This window comes from Neodiprion pinetum, chromosome 6 (genome assembly GCF_021155775.2).
Source record: "Neodiprion pinetum isolate iyNeoPine1 chromosome 6, iyNeoPine1.2, whole genome shotgun sequence".
Classification (NCBI taxonomy): domain Eukaryota; kingdom Metazoa; phylum Arthropoda; class Insecta; order Hymenoptera; family Diprionidae; genus Neodiprion; species Neodiprion pinetum.
In genome coordinates, this window is record NC_060237.1 from 25,593,806 (window position 1) to 25,612,572 (window position 18,767).

Consider the following 18,767-nt stretch of genomic DNA (forward strand, 5'->3'; position numbering starts at 1 on the left):
AAACCGGTAGAACTTATACAGAAAAGATAAATGATAGCACCGCTTTTCCGCCACCGTTTTATAGACTGCACCTGTACGTGTCGTAGTTCTGCACTTGAACGTTAAGACCATTAAAGCTTCGGTGAAACTTTACGCTACAACGGTGTTCCTCGATAAATTCACTCCTTTACGGAACTGGGGTAGGTGTACCTACCTACTGAGAATTCCTCTTTTTTTTCCAAGAAACGGCCTGGCCACTTCCGTTTTGGACAATTCCTGGTCGTACGTGTCGCTCCGATTAGGTCTTAGCCGACACCTTTTGCTCTTCGCGATCCGATGCGAAGTCGCGTTTGACTTACCACGCGATACGATCTCCCATCACCGTCACTCTTTCGCCGGATAGAAAAAGTCCGCTACGCCGCGCCGCCTTCTTCTTCTCCTTCTTTTTCCCTTTCTTTCTACTCCGACACGCGTGATTGAATTTTTTCCCGTTCCTTTCTCTCTTATCACCGCCGTTCAAGCTTTGTTCTACAATTCTCTCGTGCGATTGTCTCAGGCGTTAACGTCGGAAAATCGTCTCCGTTCCGTTGTTTCAACCGCTTGTTTTCTGCTTTCAAACGAAAACGTGCCGCGGTCCAGGAATACAGGGACCCGGCTCCGAGTTCTCTCGCTTAACCTTCGGTCAAGTGCCCAAGGGTTGCTTTACCTTCCATCACAACGCACGTCCAGCCTGGCCTCGACTCACTTTAGGTATACCTCCACGTTTAAACGAACAATAAGGTTACCCCTAGGCGAGGTATAATCCAGCCGCCTTCGCCTGCCAATCTTGTAGATACCTCAACACGAACTTGCCAATATTAAATGCGATGCAGAGATTTGTCCGGCGAGAATTCACGGGGTTGAAAAATGATTCCAGGGTGGAATACCATTCGATAAGTTACACCGAGCCGACGGAAGCGGGGCGAGTAGTGAGGCTGAAAATTCGATGTTCGTGGGTGTCGTAGCCGAGCATGACCCTTCGTAGGGCCGCACTTGAGTCAGGGTGCGAACTTGACACTGAAAAAATGTTATCTCGAGGAGGAAGCGTGGTTGGCAGGAAAGGTGCCCCTCGTACACTCGGGTGTGTCGCGTAATATCTGTACGCGTATAACGAAGAGAGTGCGTAGATTAGATATTGACACGGCTGCGCAGACACCGGAGGGGCCTTCTAATCCGAAACTTCAATTAACTGCTGATAAATCAGCCCCCTCATAAGCCGCCGGCGGTTGAACCTCGCGCCTGTCGGACGTACCTCTATACATCTGTATCTGAAAATTTGCATGTATTTTGATATTTAAATGCGGGATAGAGTGGCTAGAATTGGGTGGCGGCTGCGTTGCGGGTTCAGGATGAGTCGAGGAGATGACGCGAGTTTCTGTTTTCAACTCGGCACACGGATTCACGTATAGGGGTCGGTTCAACTTCCGCCGGCTTAGTTAAATTCTAATTGAAGGGCTCAACCGTCGGGAATAATCTCGAGCTGGCTCTAACATTCGGACAGACTGTTAGCCAAGTCGTTTTTGGCTCTCACCGCTCGCCTTATCCAGTTCTTACCCACTTTCACCATTTCCCCCCCCCCCCCCCCCCCCCCCCCCCCCGACCCCCGCTTCTTCAGCTACTCCCGTAGTAGCTGGACTCGCCGGAAGTTTGAGCTAAAGTTTTGCCGATGGATTTTTGGCGTACGGCTGCGACGCTTAATAAACTTTACACGACGCGAATCGCGCAAAGATTTTTGCCTTTCGCCGTAGAAACGCGACGTATCCCTCACCCAAGGAAAGAGTACACCGATATCGCTAGTCATGTGACGTATATGCGTTCGCATGTGCCTGCGAGTAAACACGTGTTACATGATTTATAACGATGTATGTGGAGGCACGATAAGCATGTGTCGGTAAATTTGCCTTGACAAAAGCAGGGGTTAAATTTTCCGAGTGCTGAATCGATGTATATGTACCGTCATACCCCAAGCGTGGGTGTATGCGTGTCATTACTTTGAGAGAGGATTCAAAATCTCTACAAATATCCCTTCAGATTTCAAACAATACGTCAAAGATTATAAGTACACACAAATTCCGACAGATTTTCATCCCTCTCGGCGGTGCCCACGCTTCGTGCTTTATCATGAAATTTGATCTTTATCCTTGTACCGACATTAAAACATTATTATTATACATTACGAACAAATTTCACCAATTTCAATATACGTACAAGCTCTTGGCCTCGTGGTTTATTTTTTAGCTCAAACTTGTACGTACATCGAGTGTCCAGAGATTTGGGAGGCAAATTTTTTGACACTCGTCGGGCATAATTGTACACTTTGTTCCCGCTTGAGGTAATCACACTTATAATGCCTCACATGTACTCGATTTTGAAATTTCCTACTGTTTAAGTATTCATATGACGAAATATAGAGAATTTCCCCAGCATCGCTTTGTTTATTATTTTACTCGAATTGCAAATTTTCTTTTTCGATTTTTCTTATACCGCCGCAGTTGCAGAAAAGCAATATCAAAAGTCAATAAATCTTTCAGCATATTCTGTCTTTTCGTCAAACACTATACACAGAATTTACAGTGTGCGCGTCACGTGAAAAAATGGACAGGTACATATAAAAAAAAAGGTCCTAATCGATTTCGCGTACAATTGAACTCAATTGGGGCATTCGCGGATACAATTCAATTCGATTCATTCAACTTTTATCCATAAATCATGCAGGTACGTGTAACCGAGCTGCGCGGCATTGTTTGCAATAAATGCACAGACAGTGTTACAGTACCGTGCTTTACGTCATTCGAATTGTACAAATGGCGTATACGGTATAATGCATAAATGAAAAAAAATGTGCCGAAAAAATTAGGTCCCTCTGTAGTTTACACGAGCGATATCACGGATAATGGGCAAATATTTGATCCTTTAGTTCGTGGCTAGGTTTCGAAATCGATTCACCACTCTGTGACAAAAGATAAAATACAAAGAATAAAAAAAAAATACATCGTTTCGACAAACCTCTGCGCTTCCAAATATATACTTTCGGACGTAGACGGGATTTCGACTGATTTTTAATTCATTTTAAATCCTTTTTTTTCGAGGGTTGTACATTCCGTTATTCCGGCAAAGTACATGTGGTTTGAGCTGAATTCACGGGATTTGGGTATTTGTAAAATTAACGCGCTCCCCGAGGTACGAAAGAAAAGAAAAGCACGCTCGCGTTTCCATCTCGTTTACTTCGTATCCGGACCTCCGGTTTGCGGAAAGCTTTGATTCGTTCGTCCGGTCGCGTCGCGTCGGGATGCAGTTGCGCTAAAAAGAGAGGGAAATTGTAGGCAGGCAGGCAGGTACATACCTGCCGGATGTCAGGCGTCTATATAAACCTCGCCCCTTTTCTTTCTTCGATCAGAGTGAACAGTAATTGACACTTGAATTAGCGTCTCCAGGTTCTTCGTTACTTTGGGACGAGTCCTCTTAACGAAAGGACCTTTGCAGGATGAGTATGAAAATGAAGTTCGCGGTAAGTGTTGCATGGGTTTTCACAACAGTAACATCCGGACAAAGGATAGAAAATTTCTCCCCCTCCTCGGTCGTTTTGCCTTAAAACTTTTATTTTCTCGCATTCTATGTCGTAGCGCTTCTTCTTATTTCTCGAGGCTTTCACCATGTTCTTTCTCATTCATCCCCGTTCGATTCGAGAGCCTCTCCACTCCTCAATGCTACCCTTGTGTAGGTATTTGTACACGTGTTTTCATTTCAGTCTGCAATTATACTCGCGGTGATTTCAACCGGGTTTACCGAGGGGAAGAACCTGAGATATCGCCGCGGTACGAATGAGTTGAGGGAATCGTACATCGTCCATTACAACAACAAGGGTGAACCGCTCAGTGTTGCTGGATTTGACGAGTTTATTCGTGGTTAGTTTTATCAAATTTTTATTCAACATATACAACCTAAATAAACACTCCGCTATTGAATTGTAAAAAATACATCAGATTTACGACGATGGTGATGAGACAGAAAGGTATTAAAGAAAAAGCCGACACAGAAAAATGAGGGTATCGAAATTTTCGACGGATGGAACATCTCGCAAGTCTCGCGGATTATCGTCTCTAAGGCTCAAGCAGCTTTTGACGTGAATCATCATAATTGATCAGATCAATTTTTGTCTGTCGGTAAGGGTGCGCTGATTTCAATTTTGGCCCGGAGCCAAGTTATGTACCTGTTGACTTTTACAAACCATCGGTCTCAAGAGAGAGAGAGAGAGAGAGAGCGTTACATTTTTCTCAACCTCTTACAATTAGACTTTGTTTATATGTGTATAAGATCAGGCTGACTTGGTCAGTGATGGTATTCTTTTTATCGTCAAGACGTCTTTCCTTGTTTTATACTTCTGCAGAGTGTCAGACGTCGTTGTTCTTTTAGGTTTGATTAAAACCTCGTTGATGATCCAATCGCCAATGGAATTTTCCCATCTTTTTTCACCTTTCAGTGTGGAGAATCAGAGGCACTGTACCGAATATTCAATTCCGGTAAGGTGCTTCTTGAATCAATTTCTTTCGCCTTCTTTTCTTTTTGATAACGATAAACAAACTCGATTATTGAAGCGAAAAGTTGATTCATTCGTAATTTATTTTCTTCTTTTATTTAACGTTCAGAAACGGGGTGCCTTTTGCCCGGTAAAAATTCTGGCGTAATCGAATTCTAATTTTCGTAACGATAATTAATCGAGATGTTGGGGTTTGAAGAGCGAGTTAAAGCACCTTATAATTACCTCTTGAGCATAATAAAATGGAGTTAAACGTACGGTATAGAATTTTCAATTAACGTACATTTGAAAACCAAGTATATAAATTTGAAAGTTGTATATCCATTATTGAGGCTTGAGTTTATGTTACGTCCGGGGTCGATATTACTTGTGCCTGTGTATGCAGAAGCGGTAGAACTAACAATAAAAAGATAAGAAAAGGAACACTCCGTGGCTCGTCAGAGTTTTATGTTACTTTTCCATGTGTATATTCTTACATACGTATCCCCGTCCGTAAGAAAATACGAAAACCATTTTCTCCGGAGAAATTTAACGAAACTTTTCATGCTATACCGCGGTGCTCACAACCAGTCGATACCGTCGTTACAACTGTCTTTATTTGAGTTTTGCGGGACGTGGATCATTCGCTCCCTCCAGCCATGTCGTGTCTGGGTGAAAACTTCTTTTCTGTTTCGATGTGCCCTTCCCCCCTCCCTGCCATTGGCAAGAATAACGAACTTTTGTTATTCGGTTCTCCACCCGGCCCATCCGAGAGGTTGAAAGTCCGATGACGTCGAAATCTCGAAGAAAATTACAGTCTTCTTTTCTATTTCAGTCCTTAACGGAAAACAGGCAGCTCCCGGTCTCTCGTACTCATCGTATGCCGAAAACTCGCCGTTTTCGCCTCCTTCGCCCGAAACGACGGCTTTGAAGCCGACGACTACTACCGAGGCCACGACTTCCCATCAGCCGAAGCCGTTAGCAACGGGAACTTTGACAACTCCGTATTCCATAGTCATCGCGACGGGATCCCCTGAGCCTGTACACGTCAACGTCGGCTCCACGGAGTCCCCGTTAAAGGTATCCATCCAACCAACCACGAAGCGAAAAACTTTCTTAAACCTCCCCGCAAAACTGTTAGCTGTCGGCAGAGTGTCGATGGAAAGTCTCACGGTGTACACAGTACTCGTGTCGAGAAATGAATTTCACCCTCCGGGGGCTGTTTGTACGGGGTGGGAACGTCATTGCCGCCTTGGGAATATTACGGCCTTGAAAGGAGAAAGAGAGCGGGGAAGCGATGACGAATTGAACGTCAATTCCACTTGTTTCGCCATGTTTTTACGTTTGTCTTCTTCTACCCAAAAGTTTTCAAGTACATACGTGGATTGCGGGAAGTTTGGTGTGCTTTATTTATTTTTTTCTATCTCTCTTCCTTCTCATCGTTCCGCCGTGCCTCGGATAAGCCGCAATCTCATATCGCGACGGTGTGGGAATTGGAACGCCTTGTGACTGCGTTTTCATCATCGGCGAATCGAAAACACATGCCAACTGCCGGGAGGCGGTGCAGGTGATTTCGCAAGATGAATTGAAACCCAGCTTCGCGGGCTGCGATCCTGGGCAAAGTAATTGAGCAGGAAACTAAGTCCACTCAGAGAAAATCGAATCCCGACTGAATTTCTCTGCGGGAAACGAATTTGCTTACGGTGGTACAGTACAGACGTCGTCCGACGAGTGTTTGTACCCGTCAACTCCCAATAACGGGCATCCGACTACCGCGCGGAATTAAATAAATCCCACCTCGACCGAAAAATGCTGCGATCTCAATTTTTGCCCGCAAGATCTCGGAGCAACATCCGAGTTTATTCGTGCCCATCTACCCACGCTTTTCGGCCCCCGTGCGTACTAAAATCAAATGCTTTTCTTTGAACTAGTTTTCGTGCCCATCTCATTCCCGGCGAAAGGAAAAAAACGGGGGGTGTTTTTTTTATTCCTACTTAATTTCGCCGCCTCGTTTTCCGGACGAATAAAATCGATCCTGTGAAGCAAATTCTTTTTTCTTCTCACCCTCCGGTTACGGGGGTTTTCTATGTACCTATACGTATACCCATACTCGCTCGTAACGACAGAATCGCGGAGAAAATTCTTGAAATATGTTGCTCTTTGGCAGTGTCGTTCCTTGGAGCGAATCTCGAAGGGAAAAAATTCGAAGCAATGACCGCGGACGCAGCGGGAGGGTGACCGGGGTAAAATGGCCATGAGGAACAAAGTGAATTTTCCGAATTTCCGGACAAAGTACAATCATTGATCTTATTTCATTTTATGCGTATCCTCCGGGGGTAAGAAATTTACGAAATTCGATTTCCGCCACGGTTATTGAATTATCGCCAAGCATTACGTACAAAAACCGGACCAACGAAACAGAACTTCTTTTGCACCCAACGCGTGGAGGCCGTTATCCTTTTTACCATACTTTTCAACGAGTACAAAAAATCGTCTGGATTTTAACTATTGTGAGAAATTCGTTTCGCTCTAATGTTCTTTCGTGAGAAAACGTGAAAAATGTGTTTTAGAAAAAGGATGAAAGGTAGACAGTACTCGGCGACTCTGATTGATCACAGCCAGGGATGTTCGGAAAGTGATCATGTACGACTGTAGCGTCTTCTTGTTAATCTCTTTGCAAGGGTATAGATAATGTACAGACGGTATACCTACATTCACGACCGAGTGCACAGAGTGATCCATCGCTTCGGATAATTAGTCCTGCGAGGAATCAAACGGTTCCGTTTCGGGCTTCCCGACAAACATGCCTCTGTACCTTATACATATAGTGCAAGGACCAGAAGCGATGGACGATAGTCGACGCTCGACGTTCCCGTTCCCGTTCCCGTTCTCATTCCCGTGCCTTCGGCATCGACCGGCTTCGCAACTGACAGTTCAATGTATAGTATAGGTATAGGTGTCCGCTGCTTCTGCGTGTGTGTGTGTGAGTGTGTCTATATATATATGTATATATACACATATATATCTCTTTGTACGTGCAGGTGCCTCGTGAAATGTCCGGTATCCCGGCTCTGCCGGAGGTTCCTGTGTCAACGGACAAGCCTGCGCTGACCCTAGCACTAGGACACGACACAGCGGGGATCTCATCTCAATCCTCGGGGTGGTCGCAGTCATCGGTCGATGCTCCAAAGTGCGTATACGTATAAAAAAAAAAAAAAAATAAATACATATATATAATTATAGATATACATAAGAGACATTTTACGACGGTGAGTTTTTTTCCCGGTTTCTTTAGACGGAGAATTATTTCTCAGACAGTTTGAAGAAATTGTGTATAAGGTACGACGCGTGATAATGACGATGATGATAATAACTAACGATATATATTGTTAGGATTATATGACCGAGTATCAGGCGCTTATTTTTACGACAGTTGTAAACTCTTTTGGATGATTATAATTCTTTATGCCGCGCTGAATATATTTATATGTAATAAATGCGCATTGTGTAGATTTCGGTGTTGATTCAATACATGTATATACGCGTCGTATCGGATGCAGTTGCAGCGATGAATTTTAATTGCTTTTTTTTTTTTTGTTTTTTTTTTTTTTGATTCTGCTACGTGAACAGCATTTTGCTAGAACTTCAGATTTGCTTTGAGGGGTTAACAAGGGTAAACGAGGAAAATTGAAACCGTCCGGCTATATATATATGCCTACAAGTTATGTGTACCCTTTACTTACACACGTACTGTATAAAACCCGCACGGACCAAACGTCACAAAAACTATCCCCCGTTAAAGCTCGTACGGCAATTAAACGGTCTAATTGCTTTGAACGTAACTCTATTTAGAATCGCTCGTGTTTCGTTTATACCGACAAGAGTACAAAGACCAGATGCAAACTATTTGAATGAAAATAATTCCAAAAAGCTCTTCTCCGACATCGATCGTAGTGTTTATTTACATCGGGACTTTTCTTCATATGCAAGCTGGTTAGGGAAGTAACAGCGTACGTAGAATATGACGAACCTAACGATACGTAAATATTTAAATCGTGTTTGTTTGCTGTTGGTAACATGAGAAAGTAGAAAAACGAAAATCAAACCTGCTCGAATTTTACTCAACGTTTGATTCGCGGTACAATTTGTCCTGTATATTCATATATATATATATATATATTTACTTGTTACACCGTAAGTTCTTCTAACAGCGAAACGATTCGTGCGCCTGAGGCAGGCAACTGGAGTTACAGCTCATGTTTAGGTTGAGCACCGTATCCCGCCGTAACCATCAGAAACGTCAAAAATTTTTTGTTAAAATAACTTCAACTTTAATATTATGAAATGTGGAAAATGATGAAAAATTGAAATCGGACTATCAACTAAGGCCATAATGAGGCAATTAAGAGTTCGACTGTCATCAAATTAAATTATTCATCACGGTAACGGGGTGACGGGTTACGGTGCTCAACCTGGACATGAAATGTAACTCACGGTATAAGCACGTGTGTAGGAAAAATGCACCAATTTACATACGATAATGTACTCGAATATCAAATATCTGTTCATTAGCAAAAAATCGATCATTTTCATGCAGGTATATATATATATATATACACATATACACACAGTACAAGTTTCAGTTGACAAGATGAGAGTAAAAGTGACTCACCAAGTCGGTCTATTCCTTGGCTATATATCTATCTATCTATCTATCTGTCCATCTACGTAATATATATGTATGCATATATGCATAAAGATGTATATGACGACATATTGATTTCAGTCTGGTTACACCGACCGAGTATTCATCGTCCAAGACGACGGCTTCAAGCTTGAGATTCCCCAGCGGGGCTGAGTTTCCTTCAAAGGTGATTTCCCTGCAGCCTGCAGCACGACTCCAGACGGTACTGAATTACGTTCCTCCAGCATCAACGTTGGCTGGGATCGACAGCTACGTACCGTCGAGTCAAACCGTGACTTACGCAAGCCCATTGACGGCGGGATTTCAAAAAACCTACGCTTATTCCCACCAGCCGGAAGTTCTCAACTATGCTTCGTATCCGGGTCAAAACGTCCCAGGTATTGTGGCTAACTTAATAATCGCCGAAGCGTCGAAAGATATATGCGGTGCGTGGCGCGAGTTTTATCTCGTTAAAAGACTGCAGGATACAAGGAATGTTTTATGGTTTGCACAGTTTCTCGATTCGTTGTTACCTGGATGAAAATTTAGTTTTCGCATTTTCACGGGATGCACAATATCAATTCACCCCGAATAATGGAAAATTGATATTGTATAGGTATAAATATACGTATATACACAATATACATTTACATATCTCAAAGTACGATTCGACGAAAGTATATCTTCGGCCGTTAGGTTCGAATTAAAGCCACTGCGGGGGAAGGAAAAAATTCAAAGATAAGAATAAAACAAGAAAGAATAGAGGGAAATGGAAAAGAAAGAACGACGCTTATCGAAGTACATTATTATTCTGAAATTCTTGCTGAAAACAGCGTGTATAACAATAAATCATTTTAGCCATTAAATACACATTTACGAACACGCGTATAGACATCGTCTATATATGTATGTACATACAAAGCGACCGGGGTGCCACGATCATTACACATCGGCCCAACGCGAAATGTATATACATTCAGCATTGTTCCGGTGCAAGAGAAAATTCTCGTCTCACTACGTGTTTTCGGATTTACATTCGTGCTTTTCCATCCATCTGAGACTCATCCCGTATATTTATATGACGTAAAATCACGACGTTATATTTTATGTATCTTGTGTTTACGTTCACTGACGGAGAGTAACTGAAACACTTCCGTCTTTATCGACCGCAAGGAGTGCATTTTTCCATTACACCCATTGGACGAATCGAGGACTTTTTTTGGAGAGCCTAAACACTTGTAACGAATGCTCTTGTGCCTCGTTCTCTGTCCAATATATCTGATCTCTTTTTTCGCAGCCGGTAACGTGCCCCTAATCGTCCGGCAGTCGCCGCAGCTCATTGACATAGGCCAAGGCTTAGGTCAGGGCTACGGATCCGCCCCGCAAGGTATGAATTATTACAAGAAAATATCATATATTAGCGGATATTTGCATAGCGGTAGATGCTTGTCGGGAGGGTCTGAACAAGGCCACAGGATGTCACTTAGCAATGGCTTTGATACCGGATATTATATGCCTTCAGTGAAAAATGGGCGTACACCTACACTGTCCGCTTTGTTTCGTTAATACCTAATTCAAACCTCTCTATACTATATGTATATATTTGAACAGTGCGGGCGTGTCGAGATCCGGAATAAAAGATAACGTGCAAGAAATCGATTTATTCAACGCTTTAACCAGTTGGAGGGTATAATTCACCAGTTACTGTATAATCGTTCATTAGCTCTCTTGTAGTACCCGGTCAAGTATACCTTCGGTATTAATAAACGCGCGGTAGAATTCAGAGGACCGGATTATCGTCGGCAAAGTGCAGAGTAAACCAATTCGGCCGCATATTAAACTCTGCGAAAAACTCGCTGCTTTACTGTACGGTTGGATCATACCTTGGACTGGTGAATGCAATATTGTTTCGACAGACGTAATACGCAGGAGTTAAGCCGAATCACACAGATAAATTCGTGTCGCGTGTTTTGTCCGCGACAATAAAAACTAGCAATAAGAAAAAGACCAGAGTTGAGTCGGTAATCAGGTACGAAATTCACCCAGGCGATGCGTATTTTACTTTTCCGTAGAGCTTGCCGTAAACTTGGGCGGATGGGGTGGCATCGAATACGGCGGTCAGCGTTCGATTTCCCAGGCGAAACCCGTCCCGGGTATCGCCAAGTTTGGATACGCGGTTCCCGTTTCTTCGCCTGCCCTTTCCAAGGTCTGTATACCGACACTTTACCTCTTATTTTCTCTCCTTTCAAGTGTTACTCTTACCGGAGAAAGTGGCTTCTTATGCGCAGCCACATATTCCCCTCTAGGTACTCCATGTCCGCCTTCCTTCCTCTCGGTCTCCGGGATAGCCGTCCGTTCAATCGCGTTCCCATAACGCCTCCCCGAATTGCTTTTGGCGAGCCGTATCATGTTGATTATTATACCAATACTGTACCTACACGTGTCACGAGAAACAAGTTTTCGGGTTCGGGAATCGGGGAAAAGTTTTTTCTTTTCATTCGACCCTTCCAAATCTGTCGCGTTACGAGGACCAACAATTCGATCTCATGATTAAAAGTGCTTGCATCTTCTTGACCGTCGGTCGAGAAAACAAACGATCGTTATTTTCACAATCTCACCACGAATAGTCAAGTTTTTTGTGACTATCGTGAAAGACTCGTTTCCTTGGTTCCCTTTCGTGCATTCAAGAGTCAGCATTGCTAATGCTATGCTAATTTCGCTGGTTATAGATTGTCCCATTAACCCGTAGGGTTTTTATTCTCAGAGTAAATTAGGATACCCTTATGGAAATAATAGAGGATCTTGGAAGGCGCGGAACCATTTGCCTCTTCAGAGCAGGCCGGTTATTATTTTAATCGCCAGACGAACGCGTTTGCTAGATATTAATTATACAGGGTATATATTTGACATATTATTCTGGGTTGATTCTGTAATCGTTATGACGTGTGGAAAGAGGAACCTCGTGATTTCGCAGTGGCAAGACACATTTGGGAAAATATTTATTCTGGACAAAAAACGTTGATCGATACGCTACATGCGGATAAGAAAGAAAAAAAGAAAGGAAGAAAGAAAGAAAGAAAGAGAGAAAGGTACGCGGGCAGGCTGAAACTCTCACCATTTATTTACGCACCACTGCACTGGCGTCTTCAGTCCATTTCGGTATATGTACATACAACGTTTCGGAATAAACAACCCCCAAAATACTTATATACGTACATACATACGTTATATACATATATATATACACACACATACATATGCGTGAACAAATAAAGATCTCCACGGTCTAGCAAATGTCGATCAAGTGAAAAGAAATGAAGAAGAAAGTAGTGGATAAAAAATAAAACGAGGTTCAGCCTGGCGAAGAGTCGCTGCGTCTCTTTTCTACTCAACAAAATTGTGTTGTCGATGCAGATCTTAGAAAAATGAATGTTTGTTTTAAAGGTTCTTTACAGACGTTTTAAATTTCTTTCGGATTTTTTGTCAGTATAAATATCGATTGGTCTTACTATATTTACATCAAGTAGTCCCTGACTGAATTATGCCGTAATCTTTCTATAAGATGCAGCTATTGTATAGTAGTGGAGATGAGTACGTCAGTTTTTTTCGATTTTCATACCCAGCAATACAACATGTCAGTTTTCGTGGTGAAAATCAAAACGTGTTAGTTTTCGTAAGAGGCGTCGATCTGTAACGACGTACACAACGCAAATGAATGTGTCATACGAAATGATTTTTCTTTCAAGAAAATTCCGGTGATCATAAATCGGTCCTGTTATGGGCTTATTTTTCACGTTAGTGGTGAATTTACTTTTGTACGTCATGAGCCATGGCTTCGTTGGCTATTGTCAACGTCGCGTCGCGAACAGAATTGGGGCGGCGGAGGCGGCGAAGAGTCGAATGCAGGATATTGGCTCGGGGACCTTCATTGTTGAGTTGCAAGCGTCGGGGATTCTCCCGTCCCGAAAAATTCATGAAAGCAAAAAACGAACATGACAATGAAAATGGGCGGGTATCGGACCTAGTCGGGGGCGGCGGTGAGGACGGGGGAGAAGAGAGACGAGGAAAACAAAGAACTAAGAAACAAGAGAACAGAAAAATAAATGCCGAATCACTTCGTCTGCCGGACGTTATCCTTCTGTACCGATTCTTTGTATTATACACCCACACCACGCTTGTAACGAACTATCGAAGAAGGAGAAAAATCTTACGAGAAAAATACAGGAACCAAGGACATCGCATTTCGTTTTTCACATCCTATCTGTCCCCTTGGCTTCGCTGCCTGCTTGTCCTGCTCGAGACCTCTGCACCGACGTACGTCGACTAACGTTCCAAGAACTTAACTTCCCTCACGCTCCGGCAACTCCGAGCTTTTTGTTTCACAACACCTTTCGTCCTTCGACTTTTATTTTTTCCGTCATTTTTATTTTCTCCCGATTTTAACAGGTTGGCTTCGGACCCGGTTCTTGGTAGATCGTTATTCCCTGATACCGGCGATGCGCTCGTCAGTTCAAAGAACCTAAGCACCGTAATTTACGGCATCGTTTTACCGCACGTAAAAAATGCACTATATACCCCTGTTGATGATGTTATTGTTATTATTTTTGTTATTGTTATTACTCTTATCTCTTTATGCTTTTGAAAGATCTTCTTGTGGCGGATCCTAACTGTGGCATATATTTGTTATTACTTATATATTATATATGATACATTTGCAGCATATTATCATGTAATACTTGTATATTATAGATGTAGGAGAATATTATCGATTCTAGCTAAACGTGTGAGACGCAGAGAAATATTTATTTCTCACAATGAAAATGCTTACTTTGCGATTTGGAATTTTTATAACGACCCTCGAGTCAGCTACCTTCCAAAGTTTCTTCGTGGTTGTATAAACATTCACTCGAATTTTATTGTACGTTTTCAATCTTCTTTTGGCCCTTTTCAAGTCAGTTTTCAAGCCTGTAAAACTTTGCTGCCACCTGCAGATTACAATTTATTTTAACTCAAGGCTGGTGCGGTTTTGCCGTCGAATGAAAACGGCGCATGCGATCAGAAAATTAATGAAACAACATAATTAACAAGTAAATACCTTAATGAAAGGTAATTGCCTAATTTTATTGAAAACTTCAACTTTCGTGAGGATAACGATTAGTCAAATTGCGTCGATCGTCGCGATTATAAGCGTACCTGTACCTGTAAGATAAAGAAAAATTGATGATGAAAAATAAATGAACGAGTAGTAAAGAAGAAACAGAAAGAAAAAAAAACTCAACTCCAACCCGCTATTTGCAAGACACAAACTACCGTGCGTAGGTATATGCACACATATATATTACGCTTTTTCGTATTATAAATGTTATTATACGTACCTGCCTTTGTTTATTACACGGTATGAAATTTTATGTATCCCTCGGCACTTTTTTTGTTCTTACTTCTACGCGAGCGGCCGTATACAAGGCATCGGATAAATTACATTTTGACGACCTTTGGTAACTCGTGTAGGTATATATGTATACGTATCATAGAGCGCCGCAAAGACGGAACTTGGTGGAAGATGGAGAATCGTAAGAGAGAGAGAATGTGAGAGTGAGAGAGGCAAAATATCGGACAAGGGTGATTGGATAATTGCAGGGTAACCGAACGAGCTTGCAGACGGCTAGCCGTTGCAGCAGCGTCCGCAAGGGTGGTAAGCGAAATATCTTCGTCTCATTAAGAAAGTGTGTGTGTCCATTTTATTGTTGTTGTTATCATCATCATCATCATCATCATCATCATCATAATTATTATTATTACTATTATTACACTATTCCTTTCATTCATTTCTCATCGCCAAGCTACCAGCCACCGTTTACGGCTAGTATATATATTCTTTAACATACTGTATTACGTATATTTATATCTATGTATGGGTATTTTTCCCACTTATTTCTGACTTGCTTTCCTTTACATTAATTTTATGCATACCTATATTCAAATATTCATATACATATATTTATATATATATATGTAATAATGTATTGTATGTATATGTATTGCCTGTAATACATTCGGCTCGCGTGCGTGTGTCGGGGGTCGTGGTTGCGAGGTGATCAGATGCGTTTTCTGTCGTATGTTCGGCAGTTTCGAGAGGATACCTAAGTATTATAGAGACAGTTTGAGTCGGCTGCGCTTACATCACTATGCCCTGTATAGACCACTAGTGTAGGATATATTATTCAAATTTTAAAAGTCTGCGGTATGCACGTGTGTCTGGAGATTTATTTTTTCTTATTCTTTTTCTTCGACTTATTCCAATTTGTTTTTTTTTTTTTTTATTATCTCTAAATAATTCTATCGAGCGGCTCTTAGATTCGAACGGTAAAAATTTCGTAAAATTCGGGCTCAGTTGAGAATTTTCAGAAATTTTTTTTTTTCCACTCTTAATCTCTTAGTCTTTTCCCTAATTATATATTAACTTACGTCATATTCTGTATATCTTATATCGTATGCAATTAATCGTAATTCTGTAATGTAATATATAACGTAAATATATATATATATATATCGTACGCTGCTCACTATATATTATACATTACATACTTGTACGGCATGTTATTTACAGAAGGGAAATGCATTGGGTTAGAAAAATACATGTAGCGTTCTTACGTAAAGGATGTACGAAAATTTTTTTCAAATACATATATCTGTACGCGTGTGCGAAAACAATTGTAATGATACGATGATAGTAATAGAAATAACAGCAACAACAACAACAACAACAACAACAACAATAATAATAATAATAATAATAGTAATGTCGCAGCTTGTAAGCATTTTTGGCTAGAATCGTCGTTTTAATTCAACAATTGTATGACTAGTTACAGGTGTACGTATAGCATAGATAGAAATTCTATTCAGCGCTTATACACCTATACATGTAGGTATATCGTTTATTTCGATTCTACCGTTAGTATGCGTCGTGAGTATTTTTTGCTTTTTTATCTAAGTAATTTAGTATTTATTTTTAATAACTTTTTTTCTCCCTAATAAGTTATACATGCACAATGTGTATTACAGCATTATAGGATCGAGTCCAGAATTTTTACGACCGATAAATTTTCGCGACAAAAATCATGTAGAAATTCGAATGAAACAGCCCGAGAATTGAATATAAATACAAACTCATGCCTGTAGGAGTGAAGCGTCGTACTGAAATGCGTTAAAGAACACGATAGGTACATTAGAGCTATCTTAACGAATTTCTGTACAATTCTTTTTGACGGTTAATCGTTTCTTCTGTCTTGGTTTTTAATCCGAAAGTTTTAATTGCAATTTGTTGTATTAATTTTCTGTCCGTGTTCTCATATTATGTTTGCCTGTTGTAACATTCAACACCGAAAGCAATTAAGCAATGTCTGGAACAAGGTGGCGGTACGGTATAATACTTTTAATTATACGTACTCGCATTATCTCATGTAAATATATACTAAATGTAGAGTTTCCCTGCTTTTCAACGCCTATGTGTATATACAGGTACTGTTTAAAATTTCAAAACTTCCTAACAGGTATACATAGTAAGAAACAAATCTTATACATCCACCGCGATTAGATAATCGATAAGTATCGATACGTAACGAGAAATCTTGTACGTAGGTATACGTATAGATATATTTGTATCTATTAACTTTATATTTACAAATTTACATCTCTTAACGACGCTACGATTTTCTTAACGTATTACCTACTTACATTTATTCACTTGCTTATTTATTTACTCGTTCATTTATTGATTTTACTTATTTATCCATACGACTAAGAATAATACGGTAAAAAGCTTTGATTGTTAATATATTATTGCGACAGCTTTCATTCGTTTACCATTATAATTAATTCGACGACTTGGAATTTGTTATAGCCATATAATAGTCATCGCGTTGAACTCTGGCTACAACCTAATCTCCCCTTGCCTCCCACCTCTATTAACGTTTAGCGTAGTTTTCTTTATTACGATAATATAGGTATATATATATATATATACTTTCGCGTCTTGAAGCATAATATATATTACTTTGACACGGCGGTGATGTTAAAAGTGATGAAAAATTACTGATATGTTTTGAAATTCGGAATTCGGTTCGACGAAATTTCTTTCATATATTATTTGTTACGAGTCGTGAGAAAATTAATTTGTGAGTTCGAGGTTTTTTTTTTATTCATTTATTTATTATTCTTCTTTTTTCTAAGAGATCAGTGTTGCCACTTTGACAATTTCACCTCGCGATATATATTTATTTACATATACCCGGAAAATTATTAGTATCGAATATCGGTATAAGTATATGTAGATGGATTCAACCCCGAACGTTCGGTGTATTTGAGCGAAAAAATATTGCAATTTTTTATATCAACTTTTACGTTTATGCATACATATAACTTACATACGCATTATAATATCCGTATCCTTATCTAAGTTAATACTGAAACGGTATACATACTTTATTCACCTATTATACATATATGCTTCTCTCATGGCTAATAGTTTTCTATAACAATATTTAAATAAATAGTTCTTTTCTATTTATTTTACAGCAAGACTGCAGACGCTTCAGCCACTGCCGTCCCGAATTAATTATGTCTATAGTATATACCCTTATCAAAGTAACATTCTTCAAAAGCGATACTTGGTATCCCTCGTGATTTTTTATTATTGTGTTTATATATACGTATATGTATATATGTATGTACATATTTTCACGTAATCAAAAGTCGCACCTTGAAATGCTATAATATAATAAGGTCCGATTTATCGAGCGCTTGGATCGATATGGAAATTGATAAATGAAGTAATAATTTGAAGCGGGAAACAAACGTATACCTATAGATGGAGATAAGAAAAAGCAAAACAGAATTATCAGAAGACATTTTTTACAGTGAATTAAACACGGTCGAATGCTGATCGTTTTTCGTGTCACGTACAAACTACTCAAACGCTGATCAGTTTTTTGAACGCTTTTCGAAACTCGGGGTTGAATACCGTGTATATAACGGGGTTGACGAAGCTGTTCATGTAGCCAAGCCAGGACGTGACGATGAATGCTGTTATTCCAGGTTCGCAGGCGATTGCGAGCTTCACGCATACGGCATCCATCACGTTGCACGTGAAGAAGGGAACCCAGCATATCAGGAAGACCCCTGTGCAGGTTAATAAAAACAGGTGAAATGTGGGAGCGAGATAAGAATAAATCACCCCGCGAAAAGTTCGGCCGGTGTATACGCGTTGCGTGTATATGAGGGGAGTTTTTTTTTCTTTCTCTCTCTTACGTCGTCTTGAAAAACAGAGCCAGCAGCAGACTCTGCATTTCGGATACCGTACGCAAGAGGCGGCCCAAGTTGAAGTTATACCTATAATCGTTATTACATTACCGAACGGTGAGAAAATATTTGACAGTCTGATGAAGATTAATTCAAGTCGGGTGGTTTCTCTTCATCTCCCGTTACGGCAAGACGCTTCGTAATTCTACTTCACGGGGCCGGGGGGATTCGGTAAACCGTATCCGTACGTTC

At 40.7% G+C, this 18,767-nt stretch overlaps 2 protein-coding genes across 4 annotated transcripts in view; one reads left to right on the top strand and one right to left on the bottom strand.

Annotated features, from left to right (window-relative positions):
* The window catches only part of LOC124221222 (uncharacterized), a 31,556-nt gene extending 16,976 nt beyond the window's left edge, over positions 1-14,580 (top strand). Inside the window, exons 2-8 of the mRNA XM_069137072.1 lie at positions 3,767-3,923; positions 5,370-5,614; positions 7,576-7,724; positions 9,321-9,616; positions 10,516-10,605; positions 11,291-11,424; positions 13,665-14,580. Of these exons, the coding sequence (XP_068993173.1) occupies positions 3,767-3,923; positions 5,370-5,614; positions 7,576-7,724; positions 9,321-9,616; positions 10,516-10,605; positions 11,291-11,424; positions 13,665-13,691 (1,098 nt within the window). The 3' untranslated portion in view covers positions 13,692-14,580. The remainder of the gene's footprint in view (positions 1-3,766; positions 3,924-5,369; positions 5,615-7,575; positions 7,725-9,320; positions 9,617-10,515; positions 10,606-11,290; positions 11,425-13,664) is intronic.
* Positions 14,581-15,479: 899 nt separating this feature from the next.
* Dop2R (dopamine D2-like receptor) overlaps positions 15,480-18,767 on the bottom strand; it is a 126,390-nt gene continuing 123,102 nt past the window's right edge. For all 3 annotated transcript variants that reach the window (XM_046630984.2, XM_046630983.2, XM_046630982.2), the window contains exon 8: positions 15,480-18,395. In XM_046630984.2, coding sequence (XP_046486940.1) covers positions 18,187-18,395 — 209 coding nt within the window. In that variant the 3' untranslated portion in view covers positions 15,480-18,186. The remainder of the gene's footprint in view (positions 18,396-18,767) is intronic.